Source organism: Salmo salar, chromosome ssa29 (assembly GCF_905237065.1).
Source record: "Salmo salar chromosome ssa29, Ssal_v3.1, whole genome shotgun sequence".
Classification (NCBI taxonomy): domain Eukaryota; kingdom Metazoa; phylum Chordata; class Actinopteri; order Salmoniformes; family Salmonidae; genus Salmo; species Salmo salar.
The window spans coordinates 31,987,048-32,001,457 of record NC_059470.1 but is presented as its reverse complement, the minus strand read 5'-3'; the positions used below and the strand labels follow the sequence as shown (position 1 = coordinate 32,001,457).

General features: G+C 41.4%; 1 protein-coding gene across 3 annotated transcripts in view; it reads left to right on the top strand.

Moving 5' to 3' along the window:
• The window catches only part of LOC106590611 (semaphorin-5A), a 350,252-nt gene that overhangs the window by 258,301 nt on the left and 77,541 nt on the right, over nt 1–14,410 (top strand). For all 3 annotated transcript variants that reach the window (XR_006762699.1, XM_045710702.1, XM_045710701.1), the window contains exon 15: nt 7,477–7,624. Coding sequence is in view for 2 of the 3 variants with exons in the window: in XM_045710702.1 (XP_045566658.1) it covers nt 7,477–7,624 (148 nt within the window). In the remaining variant the exon portion in view is untranslated. The remainder of the gene's footprint in view (nt 1–7,476; nt 7,625–14,410) is intronic.

Below are 14,410 nucleotides of genomic sequence, written 5' to 3'. Positions count from 1 at the left end.
CTGACAGAGCTCCAGAATTCCTCTGTGGAGATGGGAGGACCTTCCAGAAGGACAACCATCTCTCCGGCACTCCACCAATCAGGCCTTTATGGCAGAGTGGCCAGACGTAAGCCACTCCTCAGTCAAAGCATATGACAGCCTGCTTTGAGTTTGCCAAAAGGCACCTAAAGGACTCTCAGACCAGGAGAAGCAAGATTCTCTGGTCTGATGAAACCAAGATGGAACTCTTTGGCCTGAATGCCAAGCTGTCACGTCTGGAGGAAAACTAACACCATCCTTAGGGTGAAGCATGATGGTGGCAGCATCATACTGTGGGGATGTTTTTCATTGGCAGGTACTGGGAGACTAGTGAGGTTTGAGGTAAAAATTAACGGAGCAAAGTACAGGGAAATCCTTGATGAGAACCTGCTCCAGAGCGCTCAGGACCTCAGACTGGGGCAAAGGTTCACCTTCCAACAGGACAACAACCCTAAACACACAGACAACGCATCGCAGGACAACGCAAGAGTGGCTTTGGGACAAGTCTCTGAATGTCCTTGGGTGTCCCAGCCAGAGCCCGGACTTGAACCTGATCGAAGATCTCTGGAGAGACCTGAAAATATCTGTGCAGCAACGCTCCCCATCCAACCTGACAGTGCTTGATAGGATCTGCAGAGAAGAATGGGAGAAACTCCCCAAATACAGGTGTGCCAAGCTTGTAGCGTCATACCCAAGAAGACTCGAGGCTGTAATCGCTGCCAAAGGTGCTTCAACAAAGTACTGAGTAAAGGGTCTGAATACGTATGTAAATTTCATTTTTTCAATTGTAATACAGTTGCAAAAATGTATAAAAACATGTTTTTGTTTGTCATTATGGGGTATTGTGATGTCATTATGGGGTATTGTGATGTCATTATGGGTTATTGTGTGTACATTGCTGAGGAATTGTTTTTATTTAATCAACGTTAGAGTAATGCTGTAACGTAACAAAATGTGGAAAAAGTCAAGGGGTCTGAATACTTTCCGAAGGCAATGTACTTTTTGAATCATGATTGTCTTCGAAAAAAGTATGTTTTTGGCGAAGAGTGCCATTTTCCCATTTACTGTAATGGGGGGCCCTGTTTTTCTGAAAACAATGCCTGCAATTGTGGCTTTAATGAGAAGTGGCAGTCGTTTTCCCCTGGCCCCTCCTCCATCTCTCTCTCCTTATCTCCCTCCCTCTTACTTTCCTTGTCCCTCTCTCCCTCTCTGCTTCTTTCAAACTACCTGCTCAGCTAATAAAACACCTTGTGCCAGTCCAGCGATGAATGGTAGGGATGTGTTATTGAGAGAATCCATTAGGATCCTACAGTAGGGCTTGGTGATTTTACACTCTGTGGAGGAGACACGTTTTAATGGATGAAATATGCTGTGTCACTATCACTCTCTCCTAGAGAAGAGAAGGGTCTGTCAGAGAAGAGAAGGGTCTGTCTGTTTAGAGAAGAGAACGGTCTGTCTGTTTAGAGAAGAGAACGGTCTGTCTGTTTAGAGAAGAGAAGGGTCTGTCTGTTTAGAGAAGAGAACGGTCTGTCTGTTTAGAGAAGAGAACGGTCTGTCTGTTTAGAGAAGAGAAGGGTCTGTCTGTTTAGAGAAGAGAACGGTCTGGCTGTTTAGAGAAGAGAACGGTCTGTCTGTTTAGAGAAGAGAACGGTCTGGCTGTTTAGAGAAGAGAACGGTCTGTTTAAAGAGAACGGTCTGTCTGTTTAGAGAAGAGAACGGTCTGTCTGTTTAGAGAAGAGAACGGTCTGTCTGTTTAGAGAAGAGAACGGTCTGTCTGTTTAGAGAAGAGAAGGGTCTGGCTGTTTAGAGAAGAGAAGGGTCTGTCTGTTTAGAGAAGAGAAGGGTCTGTCTGTTTAGAGAAGAGAACGGTCTGTCTGTTTAGAGAAGAGAAGGGTCTGTCTGTTTAGAGAAGAGAACGGTCTGTCTGTTTAGAGAAGAGAAGGGTCTGTCTGTTTAGAGAAGAGAAGGGTCTGTCTGTTTAGAGAAGAGAAGGGTCTGTCTGTTTAGAGAAGAGAAGGGTCTGTCTGTTTAGAGAAGAGAAGGGTCTGTCTGTTTAGAGAAGAGAACGGTCTGTCTGTTTAGAGAAGAGAACGGTCTGTCTGTTTAGAGAAGAGAACGGTCTGTCTGTTTAGAGAAGAGAAGGGTCTGGCTGTTTAGAGAAGAGAACGGTCTGTGTTTAGAGAAGAGAACGGTCTGTCTGTTTAGAGAAGAGAACGGTCTATTTAGAGAAGAGAAGGGTCTGTGTTTAGAGAAGAGAACGGTCTGTCTGTTTAGAGAAGAGAACGGTCTATTTAGAGAAGAGAAGGGTCTGTCTGTCAGAGAAGAGAAGGGTCTGTCTGTTTAGAGAAGAGAACGGTCTGTTTAAAGAGAAGGGTCTGTCTATTTAGAGAAGAGAACGGTCTGTCTGTCAGAGAAGAGAAGGGTCTGTCTGTCAGAGAAGAGAAGGGTCTGTCTGTTTAGAGAAGAGAACGGTCTGTCTGTTTAGAGAAGAGAACGGTCTGTCTGTTTAGAGAAGAGAACGGTCTGTCTGTTTAGAGAAGAAAACGGTCTGTGTTTAGAGAAGAGAACGGTCTGTCTGTTTAGAGAAGAAAACGGTCTGTGTTTAGAGAAGAGAACGGTCTGTCTGTTTAGAGAAGAGAACGGTCTATTTAGAGAAGAGAACGGTCTGTCTGTCAGAGAAGAGAAGGGTCTGTCTGTTTAGAGAAGAGAACGGTCTGTCTGTTTAGAGAAGAGAATGGTCTGTCAGAGAAGAGAACGGTCTGTCTGTTTAGAGAAGAGAACGGTCTGTCAGAGAAGAGAATGGTCTGTCAGAGAAGAGAATGGTCTGTCAGAGAAGAGAATGGTCTGTCAGAGAAGAGAATGGTCTGTCAGAGAAGAGAATGGTCTGTCAGAGAAGAGAATGGTCTGTCAGAGAAGAGAATGGTCTGTCAGAGAAGAGAAGGGTTTCATGGTCCTGCTCGCACGGTGTTCGCTCTTTCTCTCATCTCGTTTTTCTCTGCTCTCTCTCTCTCTCTCAATTCAATTTAAGGGCTTTATTGGCATGGGAAATATATGTTAACATTGCCAAAGCAAGCGAATTAGATCATTAACAAAAGTGAAATAAACATTAACAAATGAACAGTAAACATTACACTCATTACACTCGAAAGGAATAGAGACATTTCAAATGTTGTGTTATCTCTCTTTCTCTCTCTCGCTCTCTCTCCATCCATCCATCCATCCATCCATCCATCTCTCTCTCAATTCAATTTCAATTTAAGGACTTTATTGACATGGGAAACATATGTTTACATTGCCAAAGCAAGTGAAGTAGATAATAAACAAAAGTGAAATAAACAATAAAAATGAATTGTAAATATTACACTCACAAAAGTTCCAAAAGAATAAAGATATTTCAAATGTCATATTATGTGCAAATAGTTCTCTCTCTCTCTCTCTCTCTCTCTCTCTCTCTCTCTCTCTCTCTCTCTCTCTCTCTCGTTTTCTACATGTCCTATATGAAACAGATGGTGTGGATTGTGGACTCATTTTGGGGGTGAACTCTCACTTTAATGTTAGGAATGGAGTGGGTTGTTATTGCAGTGGCCATAGGGTCCCCTTTCAGAGATAATCAGCACACACTTTACCCTGACTCTCTCTCTCTCTCTCTCTCTCTCTCTCTGTCTCTCTCTCTCTGAGACCAGATGGCTGTGGTTAGAGATACAGTATTGAAAGGCCTCAGGCACATGCAGTAGCCACACACACACATTCCAGGCTCTCTCCAGAAGTTTGGCCCTGGTTTCTTGATGTTAACTGCTATCCCAGTCAATGCAATGGTGCCAAAGTCTGTCTGGCTAATGTTCAGGCTTATGTATTCCCCTGCTTACTCAGCTCCTATAGGCCAGTAAATACCACCATTTTCTTCTTGACTTCCTGCCCAGTTTTACTGGGGGAGGAGGGGGAATGAGGAGGATGTTGCATTAAACGAAGGCTAATCTAATCTGAGAGCAGAATGATTTGCATGGCTGGATTGACGATGAGTTTAATCATCTATTTACTATGGATCTGGTTAAGGCTGTCTCCCTTTATTCCTGCAGATCAATGCTGCTCTGGCTTGGGTCTGTCTCCTCCCTTCTGATCTCTGCAGGGGGCCCTGTCTCCTCCCTTCTGATCTCTGCAGGGGGCCCTGTCTCCTCCATTCTGATCTCTGCAGGAGGCCCTGTCTCCTCCATTCTGATCTCTGCAAGGGGCCCTGTCTCCTCCATTCTGATCTCTGCAAGGGGCCCTGTCTCCTCCCTTCTGATCTCTGCAGGGGGCCCTGTCTCCTCCCTTCTGATCTCTGCAGGAGGCCCTGTCTCCTCCATTCTGATCTCTGCAAGGGGCCCTGTCTCCTCCATTCTGATCTCTGCAGGGGGCCCTGTTTCCTCCTCCATTCTGATCTCTGCAGGGGGCCCTGTTTCCTCCTCCATTCTGATCTCTGCAGGGGGCCCTGTCTCCTCCCTTCTGATCTCTGCAGGGGACCCTGTCTCCTCCATTCTGATCTCTGCAGGGGGCCCTGTCTCCTCCACTCTGATCTCTGCAGGGACCTTGCTGCTATCACTACCATTCTCTCCCTCCCTTGCTTCCTGTCCTCCCTCGTGTTCTGTCTCTCACTTTCTTTTTCTCCTTTTTCCTGCAATTGGTGATTCTCTCCCTCTATCATTCAGCCCCTCTCTCTCTATACCTCTCTCTCTCTCTCTCTCCTTCTCTCTCTCTCTCTCTCTCTCCGTCTCCCCTTCCTCAGACACTCAGGCACTTTAATGTAAATGGTTTAGTAGGAAAACAGAGTAACACAAAAACGTTGTTCTATTTCAACTTTTCATTGCGCTGTAATATCTATCTGTTATCTGTATCTGCAGTTATAACAAGACCCATCTCTTTCTCGCTCAGTCAATCTCAGGCACGATCAAATAAGGGGAAATTGCTTACGTTTCTCACCAACAGACAATGTGTCTATAAAAAAAGTATACTTTTACTTGTGATGTCCAATTGGTAATTATAGTGTTGTCCCATCGCTGCAACTCCCGTACGGACTCGGGAGAGGCGAAGGTCGAGAGCCATGTGTCCTCCGAAAAACGACCCTGCCAAGTCGCACTGCTTCTTAACGCACTGCTCCCTTAACCCGGAAGCAAGCCACACCAGTGTGTCTGAGGAAACACTGTACAACTGGCAGCCGAGGTCAGCATGCATGCGCACGGCCGGCCACAAGGAATCCGCTAGAGCGTAATGGTACAGGGACATCCCGGCTTCCCAAACCCTTTTCTAACCCGAACGACGCTGGGTCAATTGTGCATCGCCTCATGGGTCTCCCGGTCGCCTGCGACACAGCCTGTGATCGAACTCGGGTCTGTAGTGACGCCTCTAGAACTGTGCTACAGTGCCTTAGATTGCTGCGCCACTCGGAGGCCCTGACAATGTGTTTCATGCTTCAACCAACACTGTGAATATCTGCTGCTTTTAGTGTATTTAGTTTGTGTAAAAGGTCTGAAAAAACGTCTATAGGCTCTAATAAGGCTATCAATAGCATCACGTTATTAGATAAGGCATGTTTAGTAATTAACCAAAGGGGCCATACAGTTAACCCTTTCTAGAAAACAATGTAATTAAACATGACATATGAGTCTATGTGGCTTTTTCAAAGGCAGCATCATTCAAATCAGCCAGGTCACCCATGATACAAGTCAGTATTCGACGTCCAACCATGTCTGAGGACGTCGGGAGATGACATGGAAACAGGCCACTAGGGGAAACAGTGAGCACTGTTACCTTCAAGTAGGTTTTGGTTTTGCTAGGATGTTTTGGACAGGGATGCGTAAGCATCTGCCTCTGATTCCAAAGGGTAAAAAGTTGTACATTTGAATCCAGCAATAGAAAGTTGTTTTTTATATTTCTGTTTTAAGTATATCCCAAACCTTAACACTTACCTTAACCATTCGGAGATAATGTGTCACGTCCTGGCCAGTATAAGGGTTAATTGTCATTGTAGTTTGGTCAGGACGTGGCAGAGGGTATTCGTTTTATGTGGTTCGGGGTGGTGTGTTTGTTGAAGGGGCATTTGATTTAAGTATTCCGGGGTTTTTGGGCACTGTTTGATTTTCATGTATTCTATGTTGAGTCTAGTGTGTCTGTTTCTATGTTTGGTTAATTGGGGTTGGGACTCTCAGTTGAAGGCAGGTGTTGTCTATTTGCCTTTGATTGAGAGTCCCATATATTAGGGTGTGTTTGTCATTTGTGGGAGATTGTTCTGTGTTTAGCCTTGTGCCTTGCCAGACTGTTTTGTTGATCGATCGTTCTTTTGTTATTTTGGTGTTCATTTTGAATTTATTAAACGTCAAGATGAGCATACACATACCTGCTGCGTTTTGGTCTCATCACTACGACAACTGTGACATAATGGCTAAACTTAACCTTAAACACATAGAAATGTGACATTTGGAACAACTTTGAAATGTGACGTTTGAGAAACATGGATGAACGTCTAATTCTGACATGAGACTGTGAGAGCCGGTAGATAAAAATACTTGGAATATGCATTAACACTAATTAAAATATAGTTTTCATAAATGCACATTACACACATTTATCAATCTCAGAGGATGTTCACACCTTATGAGCACACATATGGTGCATTTACAGCCTTTGGGATTTCAATTGTAAATCTACTTTCATAGGGTGTCATTTCTCTTTTGATGGCGACATAAAAGTAGAATATTTCTGTCATTTAAAATGTGGTTGTTCAAATGGGAGTTTACGAGTCAACATTGGTGTGTCAGTTCTGTCAGTTTGTCTGTCTATCTTGGGACTGTACAGTAGTTCTCTATAATTAGTCAGTCTTCTCTTTTCTTGTGGTATCGGTATACAGTCCGTTCGGAAAGTATCCCTTGACTTTTTCCACATTTTGTTGAGTTACAGCCTTATTCTAAAATTGATTGTAATAATTGTTTTCCTCATCAATCTACAGTACACACAATACCCCATAATGACAAAACGAAAGCAGGTTCTTAGAATTCTTTGCGAATGTTTTAAAAATTAAAAACATAAATACCTTATTTACGTAAATATTCAGACCCTTTTATATGAGACTCGAAATTGAGCTCAGGTGCATCCTGTTTCCATTGATCATCCTTGAGATGTTTCTACAACTTGATTGGAGTCCACCTGTGGTAAATTCAATTGATTGGACATGATTGTGTATCATGTGTATCATGTCAAAAAGACCATAATTTACAGCCAACCACTCTAAAGACAGATTGGCTGACTTGGGGATACTACTGGGTAAAGTTCCCCCATCATATCATATAGCTTCTGTCTTCACACACACACACACACACACACACACACACACACACACACACACACACACACACACACACACACACACACACACACACACACACACACACACACACACTCATCCCCTGTGGTCTTTGTCCTTCCCAGGTATTGCAACGAGCACCTGCCCTGCCCACCGCATGTCTATTGGTCGGCATGGTCAGCATGGGAACGCTGCACGGTGCCCTGTGGAGGCGGCATCCAATCACGCCGCAGGACCTGTGAGAACGGTAACGAGTGCCCCGGGTGTGCTCAGGTATGTTTTACACACACACACACACACACACACACACACACACACACACACACACACACACACACACACACACACACACACACACACACACACAGATCTAGGCTGCACTTCTATCGCAGACTGGCCTTGAACTTCTAAATCTCAGTTATAACATTGAACTTTAAGGGTCATTCCCTTAAATCCCCTAGTATGTCTAATCAGAAGATACAATATACAACATAACACTTTAGTAAATGAGCCAGACCGCCAAATTTGTGCCGTCTGGCTCATCATAGTGAAAAAAAATGTAAGGTCTATGTCCCTGGAGTCGGAAAATGTGTGATAGCAGTGTGCAGCATTGGTAGCTTTCTCTGATTGTTCAAGTCAAAAGAATTTGGACCCGTTGACTTCTAGGGTACATAAATTGCTTTAAATAGGAAACCTTGATACATTTTAAACTTTGTTTGACAAGTGTTTCTGAAGGTCATGAAATTACCTTTCAATTGATATAAAATATGACCAACTTTGAAAGGATCAGTTAAAACCTCTGTTTAAAAATCCCCCATATTCTGCCATTGTCGTTAGAGTGTGAGAAGCTTTGTCCATTGTCATTAGAGTGCGGGAAGCTTTGTCCATTGTCGTTAGAGTGTGGGAAGCTTTGTCCATTGTCATTAGAGTGCGGGAAGCTTTGTCCATTGTCGTTAGAGTGTGGGAAGCTTTGTCCATTGTCATTAGAGTGTGGGAAGCTTTGTCCATTGTCATTAGAGTGTGGGAAGCTTTGTCCATTGTCATTAGAGTGCGGGAAGCTTTGTCCATTGTCGTTAGAGTGTGGGAAGCTTTGTCCATTGTCATTAGAGTGTGGGAAGCTTTGTCCATTGTCATTAGAGTGTGGGAAGCTTATCCATATAATTCCATGTAGCGGGGCAGCTAGAACTAGAACAGGGTTTAAAAAGATTAGTAGATACAGGGCATCACAGGATTCACTAGGGGCGGATTGGCCATCTGGCAATTGTGGCAAATGCCATATGGGCTGAACCATTTTTTAGTTGACAAACAAAAACAAACAAAATATATATTTTTGATATACAAATGAGAAAGACCTGTTAATTGGTCTAGGTGGGACGCTAGGAAAGGAATTCCTCCCAGATTGCAGTTCCTATCGCTTCCACTAGATGTCAACAGTCTTTAGAAAGGGTTTCAGGCTTGTTTTTTGAAAAATGAATTAGTAGTTGTATTCTTTCAAGGGGGCTCTCATTTGGACTGTAGTCTTGTGGCGCGCGTGGATGAGGGCGCGCACCTCGTTATTTATCTCCGGTATTGAACATACTACATTCCGTGTTAAATATTATCATTTATTTACATATTAGGGTACCTGAGGATTTATTAGAAACATTGTTTGACTTGTTTGGACAAAGTTTATTGGTAACTTTTCGGATTCCTTTGTCTGCATATTGAACGAGTGGAACAGGTGGATTACTGAATCAAAAGCACCAACTAAACTTACTTTTTTTGGGATATAAAGAAGGACTTTATCAAACAAAACAACCATTTGTTGTGTAGCTGGGACCCTTGGGATTGCAAACAGAGGAAGATCTTCAAAGGTAAGTCATTTATTTTATCGCTATTTCTGATTTTTGTGACGCCTCTGCTGATTTGGAAAATGTTTTTAATGCTGGTGTATGCTGGGCGCTGTTCTCAGATAATCGCATGGTTTGCTTTCGCCGTAAAGCCTTTTTGAAATCTGACAAAGCAGTTGGGTTAACAAGAAGTTAAGTTTTAAAAGATGTAAGACACTTGTGTTTTCATGAATGTTTAATATTACCATTTTTGTATTTTGAATTTCACACTCCTCAATTTCAGCGGATGTTGTCGAGGTGGGTCACTAGCGTCCCACCTAGCCCAAAGAGGTATTTAACTAGGCAAGTCAAAAATCTGTTGTTCTGCCCCTGAACAAGGCAGTTAACAGATTTTTACCTTGTCAGCTCGGGGATTTGATCCACCAACCTTTCGGTTACTGGCCCAACACTAACCACTGTTCCTAGGCCGTCATTGTAAATAACAACTTGTTCTTAACTGACTTGTCTTGTTCAGGGGCAGAACAACAGATTTTTACCTATGACAAGTTTGATGTCGGATGACAATAGAATGTTCAGGATGTCACTGTGACAACTGTCTACATGCATGTCAATAGACGTAGTATAAACCAGCCTTTAGTCTTGAAATGTTTGGTTGTTTAGTACACTATCGTACTCACTCTGTTTAGCACATGGCCTCACGTGAATCCTTAAAAAGATGGGTGGGGCTAAAGTTTAAGAACAATGCTGAATGGGTGTAGACAAAGAGGAGCTCTCCAGTAGGTGTACTAAAAAGTGGGTTTACAAGTTTATCAACTTTCATAACAGAATTACTTTCCCATTGTTCCTCAACTGTAGTGTATGATATACCTTTTCTAGCTCTGAGTCTCTACTTTTATCCAATGTAAAAAACACTTTCAAATTGTTTGACATAAAAATCAAGCCGATTGGTCACATATTTGACAGTTAAAATGTATTAATTACATACATCTTCATGTACACTAACTGATATGATAGGCTAATTACTTTGTGGTTCAACACCTGATGAAGTGTAAATACAAAACACATTAACTAGATCACTAACTGTAAATATAATGTCCACTGCTATTCATCCAACAGTACTTTTAAAGGTGCCACATGTAACAATTCAACAACAAACCTTCTCTTGTTTTTAAATTGACTGCGTCCAACAAATCTCTTGTTGTCAAATTTGTTGTATTGACAACAAGAGATTTGTTGGCCCCAGTCAATTCGACAACAAGAGACGGCCCGTGTTTTGTTGACCAATAAGAATGCTGGACTATTAAAATACAATTTTGTGTGGGCCCAATAACATTTTTGGGAAAGAATGTTGTTAAACACTATCATTACACTATTACTGTAGATATAATAAGGACATTTTCTGAAATTACAATGCAAAAATATTACATCTAGGTCTTTTAATGGCATAAAAAAACATGCAGTTGTAGGCTACGACCCTTGAGACCTATAGGCCTATGCCCTGAGAAAGGCCGGGGTGCATGTCTCGCGCCCCACTCTATGTCTCAAAGCCATATAAAATAATGTCTCACGCGCCCCACTCTATGTCTCAAAGCCATATAAAATAATGTCTCACGCGCCCCACTCTATGCCTCAAAGCCATATAAAATAATGTCTCACGTGCCCCACTCTATGTTTCAAAGCCATATCAAATATCCTGGTTGTAAAATAGTTGCTGTTGAGCTAAATGTTGAGAGTTGAGAAATACAAATTATACCTACAGAAAGCTGAGACTCTCCTCTCTTCGACAGGGACAAGGGGAAGAATCTCCCAAAGCTGTGTTTTTCCCTCAATTGTATTTTGAAATATGATCAGAACAATCGAGCACAACGGGGAGAGGAGAGTGACTTGAGAGTGGCTCGATCATCACAGCAGCAGGCCCCAGTGAAACAGACACCGGGGCAGGACAGACACTTGTCTTACAGGAACCAGGAGGATATTGCACTTTAATGTTTGACCAAATCATGGTTTTAGCTGCCCAGAAATGTTTTCAGTGAGGTGACAGTGTAGAGTGTGCTCTTTTTGAGAGCGTGCTCTTTGCCTATCAGAAAAACGGTCTGGTCCATTTTGGTAGGGGGGCCGGCCATTGCCCACTGATCAGCCAAAGGCTCATTACAGATTAGTATAAGAGAGAAATTGTGCAAAAATCGTACAAAAAAATATCTTAAATAAAGTTAAATAAAATGAATAAAAATTGTTTCAAGCTTGTTAGCTGGCTAGCTAATGTTAAGTTAGCTGGCTAGCCAGTTCAAATAATTACCATATAATAGCTGACAACATCTTAACTTTACCTAATTTGTATTCATTATTACAGGAAAATAAACTCACAACAAGATAATTATTTACAAGTTAATGGCGGGCTAATTACAGAAAATTGCTTCGGGTTGTGAGTGTGACAAAATAAAAGCAGGGCATTCTGAGAAGTTTTGAACTTGGACACTGTCTCGTTGGCCTAACTTTATATCATAATTTGACTTTGGTGCAGGTCATGCTGTTCTTCCCATTACCGTCTCTGGTAAACACACACTATATCAAATCAAATAAAAGTTGATTTGTTACATGCACAGGATACAGAAGGTGTAAACAGTACTGTGAAATGGTTACTTGCATGGTGGAGTCTATTTTTTTTTACATGTAGCTAGCTAGCTAAACAATGAACCATAATCCCAACTCATAACGTTACTATCATGCATGCATGAAGCTAAAGCTAACCAACTAGGTTCAATGTTAGCTAGCTAGCTAGCATTAGGCTATAACTAGCAATGCAAATGGATTTCTGAGATATTAATAATATTATTACACAGATCATACACGTAACGTTAGCTAGCTAGCTAGCCAGCCAGCTTACGTTAGCTATCTAACAAAAGTATCCTTTAACTTGCAATGAAAATGACTTTCTGACAAAATTAGAAATGTAATATAACTGAAAATGAAGCTAGCTAGACTCTTACCCGTATACATAGATGAACACTTCTCCCTCTCTGTCACGGATGTCATGTTTGCCCTTAGTTTGAAGATGTAATCCAGAGACAGGTGTTTTATACAACAGCCTTCTGTGTTCTCTTTTCGACTCCCTCCGCATATTTGAAATCAAACGGCAGAATTTTCTCCATATTCTTGGCTATCATACTCTGCTTCCACTGGGTATTCCACTGATTTCAAAACTCGGTCAAATTCTTCCTTGACAAGAACACTGTTGATAGCCATTTCTCCCCCATCGCTGTCATCAGAAAACTACAATGTCTGGTTCAATTAAAATGTTATTACCTAAATCTTGAATTTCCTCATCGTCCGATTCATTTTCAGAGTCAGAGAGAATCAGCATGGCACGATTATCCTCCAGAAAGTGGAGAGCATTAGCAACACTTTTGCAGTTCTACTACGTGATTTCTTTTTAAAAAAAAGCCGCGTTAGAAGGGATTACCTACACTTACTGAGCAGCTCATGTTAAAGACAGACGCATGCTACATGGCAGACCAATCCGAACTCATCTCTCAGCATGTCCAGCCCAACCATTATCTCAGCTAATCATGGCTAGAGGGAAGTTTCCTGTCTTTTTCCTTGGTTAAACCAACTTGGCACGTAATTTAACATTTTTTATCGTATTTATAGATGACATACAAGTTTGTTATTAATTAAGGCACATGAAAGTTCAAATGTTCCAGAAGGCATTGCTGACCCAAAAATGATTTTGATAAAAAACATAAGTGTTTACGTTCAAATACCTCTCCTGTGAAGTGGTAACATGTGCCATATGCCTAGTTTCCTGAAACAAGTCACATATAGTCACACTATAGTGTAAATGTCAACCCAAAATTCATGTCAATCACTAGATTAGGCTGCACATCAAAATATCTTGAATCATTTATTCCTACTTGGACGTGTTAGATGAAATAACTTATTTCCTGAATACCTCAGTAGTCTATTTATTACACTATGAATTACTTTATAAGATGCTTACAGTAGAAGATAGTGGTGGCAGTGACACTGGGGGAAATTTGTTTGTCTGGAGCCCTGTAATAATAATGAACACTTAATGTATGATAACACATATGAAAGGTACTGGCATAAATAGAAAAATATATCAGTTTCATCTGAGGACAAAAATGTTGACTGCTGCACCAATAAGGTTGCAAAATAAATGGGATGAGATTTTTGATGTGAAAAAAATTACACTTGATTCAACACTTATAGTTTTTCAATTGAAATTCTTATATTAAATTCTTGCCACCTACAGAATTCTCTATATCTGGGGCATAAAACAATCTCAGCTCTGTAGAGACATCAATAGAATCAATAGATCATTTATTCTGGTATTGCCCCTATGTAGCTGGTTTCTGGTCACCATAACATGCACTTAATATTAACCTTACAAATAGCAGTGTTGGGTAATTTGGAAAGCCTTAGTCAGTCAATAAATAATATAATAATACTCATAGGAAAGGTTTTCATCTTTAGCTCTCAATCTGTGGATAATATCCGATTAGAAAGATAAAAAAATGTTGTAAAACATTACAGAACGTGGGTGGTCTATGGTGATAGGTGGGATGGGCTGAGAAAGGCTGAGGGGCAGGATTATAGAGCTAATGTTTGGTAATGTATTATTGTTATGTGACTGCTTTATATGTATGCCAAATGTATATGTACAATGTATGTATATGTAGAAAAAAAGCTATAAAAAAACAGAAGATATTTGTCCTCTGAAGAAGAGGGTGGTGGAGGGGTTACTAATAATGACATTTTTTACATTTAAAATAAAATAAACACACATGACAGGTACTAATTTGATATATAGCTTAAGTTGTTAGCTTGGCTTTTATAACGTATAAGACATAAAGAGACAGAGAACAAGAAGAAGCACAGACTTACAGCAGAGAATATGTTGACACCGATAGACAGCCCAACAGGGAGGCAAACAGCCTTCCTTGTAGCTCAGTTGGTAGAGCATGGTGTTTGCAACGCATGATGTTTGCAACGCCAGGGTTGTGGGTTTGATTCCCACGGGGGGCCAGCACAGAAAAAAAATGTATGAAATGTATGCATTCACTACTGTAAGTCGCTCTGGATAAGAGCGTCTGCTCAATGACTAAAATGAAAATGCAAACCAAATGGCTAGAGCAGAGGAAAAGTTATAGTGGTGAGTTGTATCTCCAGACAGAGGAACAGTTATAGTGGTGAGTTGTATCTCCAGACA